Source organism: Lactuca sativa, chromosome 8 (assembly GCF_002870075.4).
Source record: "Lactuca sativa cultivar Salinas chromosome 8, Lsat_Salinas_v11, whole genome shotgun sequence".
Lineage (NCBI taxonomy): Eukaryota > Viridiplantae > Streptophyta > Magnoliopsida > Asterales > Asteraceae > Lactuca > Lactuca sativa.
The window spans coordinates 49,603,585-49,610,215 of record NC_056630.2 but is presented as its reverse complement, the minus strand read 5'-3'; the positions used below and the strand labels follow the sequence as shown (position 1 = coordinate 49,610,215).

At 36.6% G+C, this 6,631-nt stretch overlaps 2 protein-coding genes across 2 annotated transcripts; both read right to left on the bottom strand.

The window, feature by feature from the left end:
* Nucleotides 1–211: 211 nt before the first annotated feature.
* LOC111904431 (uncharacterized) lies at nt 212–1,703 on the bottom strand. Its single transcript, XM_023900200.1, has 3 exons — nt 1,043–1,703; nt 829–959; nt 212–301 (listed from the first exon to the last, which is right to left on the bottom strand). Exons 1-3 carry the CDS (start codon nt 1,701–1,703, stop codon nt 212–214), a joined length of 882 nt encoding a protein of 293 aa, XP_023755968.1.
* Nucleotides 1,704–4,685: 2,982 nt separating this feature from the next.
* LOC111904432 (uncharacterized) lies at nt 4,686–5,707 on the bottom strand. Its single transcript, XM_023900201.1, has 3 exons — nt 5,439–5,707; nt 4,953–5,340; nt 4,686–4,838 (listed from the first exon to the last, which is right to left on the bottom strand). Exons 1-3 carry the CDS (start codon nt 5,705–5,707, stop codon nt 4,686–4,688), a joined length of 810 nt encoding a protein of 269 aa, XP_023755969.1.
* Nucleotides 5,708–6,631: the final 924 nt, after the last annotated feature.

Genomic DNA, 6,631 nt, shown 5'->3' with positions numbered 1-6,631 from the left:
TTCTACATTAATTTCTGATCCACTTTTTTTTTTTTTTATGGTTGTGAATGATGTGTCGTATTAAGGCCGATGAAACCAATGATGCTAAGGTACTCAAATTCCCTAAATTAAATGTAAACTTACGTACTCCAATAAACTTTGAAACAAAGAAACAAACTTGGGTTAAACTAAGTAAAAGGGGGTGTGGGTCCCTCTCCCTCGAGGGTGTGCATCAGTCACTGCCAAGCCCTGATAGACAGTCCCACGAAGAATAACCATCATCCTCGAAATCAAAATTATAATACCCGATTGTATTTTCTTTCTGCCAAACAAAGCAATTCATGTTATTAATAAATCTCAACTTTATTCAAAAAATATGCTCTCAGAATCACAAGATATTATAAGAATTATATCAAGTCATTACAGCATGTTCGAGGAAGAATGAATACATTTGGATTTGAACATGATTTTAACTAGCCTCAATCAGGCTGAAATTATTTAGGCAAACTGTGACATATAGCAACATACCTTATTATTTTTACCAATATAGGCAATGTATCGTTACTTTCAACCCATGATGCCAATATGCATGCAGTAGTAAAATTATACTAAAAAAACACCTATTGAGAACACTAGCATTCTAAGGTTCATCTAAATTCTAAATAGCATTAAGAATTAAATAACCTGCAATATTCAAGTCATAATCACATCTGTGAACATTCAAGATCTAGTTGAGAATAGAACATAATTGGTTCGTCTTTATGCATATTAGGATTGTAAACATTTATTCTCACCCCTTGAAAACATTTGTTTTGGTACTCAAAATAAATAGGAAAATAATAATTATACCTTTTCTCGATGTCCTGAATAATACATCAAATGATCCGGCACTAGTTGATATTTAGAAGTTCCAGGAAATGGAGTATTTTTGAAGTAACCTAAACCCATAATCTTTGTCACCATCTCTCTCACATCAGCATCTGTAAAACAAACATTTTATCCTCAGTTCATGTCAGCATACCAATAAATTGAATTAAGTTGAATATCGACTATGGTATCATACAAGTAAACTCGCTATTCGGATCAATCTTCTTCTCAGACTTGCAAATCCAATTATTGGCGTGCTCAATGCATCTCTGCAACGCATCTTGATGGGAAGTAAGACTAGAATCCACGGGTCTGGAAATCATTAGAGAGCTCAGCCTTGCGATCGCTTCCAAATGCCGTTCTTCCAGTTCGAGACCGCAACAAAGTTCAGAACGTAGAATATAATCATGTAACAAACACCAGCCTCTTTCCTCCGACCTCGAATCCACGTCAACTTGTTTCGCATCAAACATACTTCCGAAGTAAATCAAACTCAGCAGATCATCAACAGGTAAAGCCGCTTGTTGCTCTTCATCTCCATCTAGGGTTTGTGATTTGTTACAGTTTTCAACGTTATCATTGTGATGACGTTGGAGCGCGAGAGTGATTTCTTCATCGACAGCCACGGATAGAGGCTGACGGGACTTTTCTAGTTCGTCAACCACGGCGATGATCATTGGCTTTGATTTGAGGAGTTTTTCCTGATCCTTGTTCTTGATAATGGATTTTCCTTGAGCGATGGAGTCTTCGAGATGCGCGATTCGTTTGAGTTTTTTTCTTAGGTTACGGATACGCTTGTTGATATGAGTGAGGACTGGTCCATCAGCGACGTCAGAAGTAGCCTTGTTTGACGCCATTTCTGGAGTTCGTAGTGGGGTTTACGGAGGTGTTAGAAAGTTAACCGTCACCGGTGGTGTTGAAAGATATTTGGTAGGGTTTGCAGGGAGGACAAGATCGAAACGGCCACAAGTTAGGGTTTGAAAGAGTTTAGGAGAGGAATTGCTTCCGGTAACCCCAGCCCAGGTGTTTTTATCGCATTTCAAAATAAATTATTTAAAGGGTAAATTATTGAAATCCTCCCGCCTTAATTAAACACAAGAAGTGTTCTAAATGACCTACCATGAGTATTGGATATGAGTGCCACATGGCGGTATGGGCATGTGGCAATGACAAGGCCCCGGGGCCTCACGGGTATACCTTCAAATTTATCAAAAAGTATTGGATGCTCTTCTTGGCGACATGGCAGCGGTGGTAAAATATCAAAATATTTTGAGGAATTCATCTCTCTCATTCCAAAGGTCAAAGACCCCCTAAAGCTAAGTGAATTTCGCCCTATCGGCTTAATAGGGTGTATCTATAAAATTATCACCAAAATCCTCGCCTTAAGAATCAAAAAGGTATTGGGTAATTGTATAGATGAAGTCCAATCAGCCTATGTGGAAGGGAGACACATCTTGGACAGGCCACTCGTGGTGAATGAAATATGCTCTTGGTCAAAGAAATCTAAGAAGAAAGTATTGCTCTTCGAGGTCGATTTCGACAAAGCTTTTGACTCCATCAATTGGGAATTTTTAGACTCTGATCTTTTGCAAGTGGGCTTTGGAGCTAAATGGAGAAAATGGGTTAAAGTTTGTCTTCAATCTTCACATGCTTCGGTCTTGGTAAACGGAAATCCAACAGATGAATTCATAATATCGAAAGGGGTAAGACAAGGAGATCCCTTCTCCCCATTTCTTTTTATCATAGCCATGGAGGAGTTAAGTGTGGCCATGAAAGCAGCATGTGAAGTCGGTATCTTCCAAGGCATTAAATTACCCAATCAGGGACCTCTAGTATCCCATCTACTATACGCGAATGACACTCTCTTTGTAGGCGAATGGTCTCAACATAATATCAAAAACCTATCCAGGATCCTCCGTTGTTTTCATGTGGCATCTGGGTTAAAAGTCAATCACAACAAATCGAAGGTGTTTGGAATTGGATCAACTTTACAAGACGTGACTCGATGGGCAAGGCCGTTAGGTTGTGAACCGGCTTCTTGGCCTTTCACGTACCTTGGGGTCCCGATAGGTGCGAACATGAAGCTGGCAAAACATTGGAATCCAGTAATTGATAGATTCCAAAATAAACTATCATCATGGAAGTCGAAAGCTTTATCTTTCAGGGGTAGATTAACATTGATCAAATCGGTGTTGGGGACCCTTCCAAACTACTTCCTGTCGCTTTATATGGTACCTGAAGGGGTACTGAACGAACTAGAAAATATAAGAAAGGGATTTTTATGGGGTGGCTCAAACGAAAAGAGAAAGATACACCGGGTATCCTGGGACAAAGTCATTGCGGAAAAAGAAGTGGGTGGCTTGGGAGTAGGCTCCATCAAAGCATTAAATATATCATTGTTTGCCAAGTGGTGGTGGAGATTCAGGACACAACCATCCTCTCTATGGGAAAAAGTTATCATTGGAATCTATAAACTTGGTAGAGAAGAATGGTATTTCTCCAAGCAAAATAGTCAAAAGGCAACATGCCACGGCTGGGGAGCAATGGATATGTGAACCGAATGAAGATGGTAAGTTCCATCTGAAAAACCTTCGACAACTGCTGAATAGTCAAGAACCTGTTAATAGTAGAAAGATTAGGTGGATCAAAGAAATTCCAATCAAAGTCATTTGCTTCATTTGCAGGGCAAAAATAGGATGTATCCCTTCCGTCCTGGCACTAACCAACAGGGGCGTATCTCTCCCATCTAAAACATGTTGTCAATGCTCCACAACAGATGAAACTGGAAATCATGCTTTGGTTCAATGTCCGTTTGCAAAAATTGTGTTGGAGCGGATATTCAAATGGTGTAACATCCCGATGGCGAATTTTCAAACGGTACATGATGTGTTAGATTATGCATCCAGATGGGGCAATTGCAGTAAGAAGAAAAAAGGTTACATGGAATTTGCTATGGAACTATATGGAGTATCTGGAAGGCAAGGAACGAGAGCTTATTCAATAAAAAAGGGTATGTGCTACCAAGGTGTTCAATATCATAAAGGCAACAACATTTCTATGGTTCAATCATAGAAGCAAGGAAGGTGGCTTAAACTGGACAAATTGGAACTTAAACCCCTGTTGTAGTCTGTAATGTAATTCCATTTCAATTCCTTTCATTTTTTTCCTTTTTCCTGTCATTTGTACTGTTGTTTGTCCTCTCTAGTAACTTGCTAGAGGTGGATCTTCCTTATATATGTTATTCTCGTTATTTGGTTCAAAAGAACAGTGGTGTTATAACACAAAGTAGGTAAATGGTCACCATGTTAAAAGCATGTTATAACACCAGTTATTTATTTATTTTATAATTTTTTTTCGATTTTTTTTATTATAACAAATATATTTTAAATAAAACGTAATATCTAAATAAAATATAATGTTTAAAATATAAAATACCATAGCTTTTAAATTACACATAACATCCAAAATAATAATTAAAAAACATTACAATACAAAAAAACATGTTTTATTTTTCCTAAACAACGCTATTCGTTATCGTTACCGTCGAAGATATAATCCGCCAAGTCCTTTCAAAGTTGTCTATGTTTATTTGCATCCTGAATGTCATCAACTCTATGCAAATATTTTGTTGTTTCTGGTTGAAATTGAACGTGTCTGGGCTTCGTTGGGATATAGCGTGCAATATTTCGTCCTTTATCTTCTACTACCATGTTATGCATTATGCTACATGCATACATGATATATCGTAGAGTTTCTAAGTCTAATGGTTGTGTCGCACGTTCAACTATGTGCCACTTCGCCTTTAGCACTCCAAAAGCACGTTCCACATCATTACGTGCTCATCCTTGTCTTCTCTTGAATAATTTATCTCTTTCTTCAACCGGGTCTTGAAATGCCTTCACGAATGTGGAATACGGAGGATATATTCCATCTGTAAGGTAATACCCAAATTCGTATTCGTTTACATTCACTATGAAAGGAGCATCCATGGCCTTTCAATTCAAAAGATCGTCGAATATTGGCGACTGATCAAGAACATTGACGTCGTTATTGGAACCCGTAACCCCGAAAAATGCATGCTAAATCCATAAATTTTGGGAAGCAACAGCCTCTAAAACCAATGAAGGCGATCCATGATGACCACTTGCATACTGCCCTTCCCACGCTACTTGACAATTTTTCCATTTCCAGCTCATGCACTCGATGCTTCCAATCATTCCGGGAACCCCATGTCTTTCTTCATGTGCTGCATAAAGCTCTTGTGTATCATAAAACAAAGGTTTTCGCAAATATACGTCTCCGAATGTTTCAAAAACACCTTTTGACATTTTATACAAACTTTCATGTGCAGTTCTTTCAGACATTCTCATATAATCGCCCATGGTGTCGGCTGACTCCCCCATAACCATCAAACGAATGGCCGCAACACATTTTTGCAACGTTGTAAATCTTCGCCTACCTCTAGCATTATGTCTCAGTTGAAAAAATATATACCTAAACACATATCAACTATGGTTAAAAAACATACTACATTTGTATTATAATTAAAGAAACATGTAGTACATTTGTATTTAAGATTAAAGAAATGATACTGACTTTCCAAGGCATTGGCGATCCATATGAACACATTCCTACTCAAACGAAATCTTCTTTTGAAGTCTTTCGACCCGTATACACAATTATCCACAAAGTAATCACGATATTGACGTTCGTGTCCTTCTTCACGATTTCTACTTACCAGTGCACGTCTTATTAGTAGCGAGGTTGAGTTTGGTTGTAGTATCTTGTTGGTGTAATAATGGTACATCATATTGAAGAATATATCGTCACCGTCATCATCGGACAAGTCGAAATGATCCATATTTTTTTTGAAGATAATTGAAATTATAAAGAGAAACACAGGAATTGTGTGAAAAAAAAATTGTAAATAGATAGCAGGTATTTATAAGTAAAAAATAATTAATTTTTTAAGTTATTATTTTTTATTAATTTCACCGTTTTCAAACTGTTCAATTGGTCGAAATGGTGGAAATTAGCTCGTTTCATCCGGTCAAGAGGCAATGAGATGCACCGCGACGAGATACAACGATAAGGGAGGGGAGGGGCAGTATTCATCTCGTTTTGACGCCGTTGAGACCCCTCCACGTCAGCCATAACGGCGTTTTGGTGCCCATACCGCATCGTCTAATAAATGATTTTTTTGACATATTTCACACTCTTATTTTATTTGATAAATATCATTTTGTGATTATTTTGAATTAATTTTTTTTTACATGTCATTTTAAGGGTTTTCTTATTTATTAAACTAGATTATGATCCGCGTAAAATGTGGGAGAATGTATAAAACAGTACATATAAAGTTATAAAAAGCCGCCACAATAATATATATATATATATATATATATATATATATATATATATATATATATATATATATATATATAAAGTAACATAAAGAGAATTCGTGTTATTGGTTATATTGAAATGTCTAAAAAAATAAAATCAAATGCATGAATATCGAAGAGGACATTTTTTGTTTTATTAGTTGAACGATCTTTCTCGTCACATAAGTTGTCTTTTTAGTTGAATTATTTGTCATTTTTCATTTTCATTTAAGTTTTTTCTTTCGGAATTAAACGGAAAGAAAAAAACAACATAATTTCGTTGTATGAAAAAAATGGAAGTATAATGCTATAATTGATATAAAATCCAACAATGATAGTTCATAACATTGACCTAACTCATATAAATTTTTAGAGGTTATTTTTAGAAACTGATTAATTGA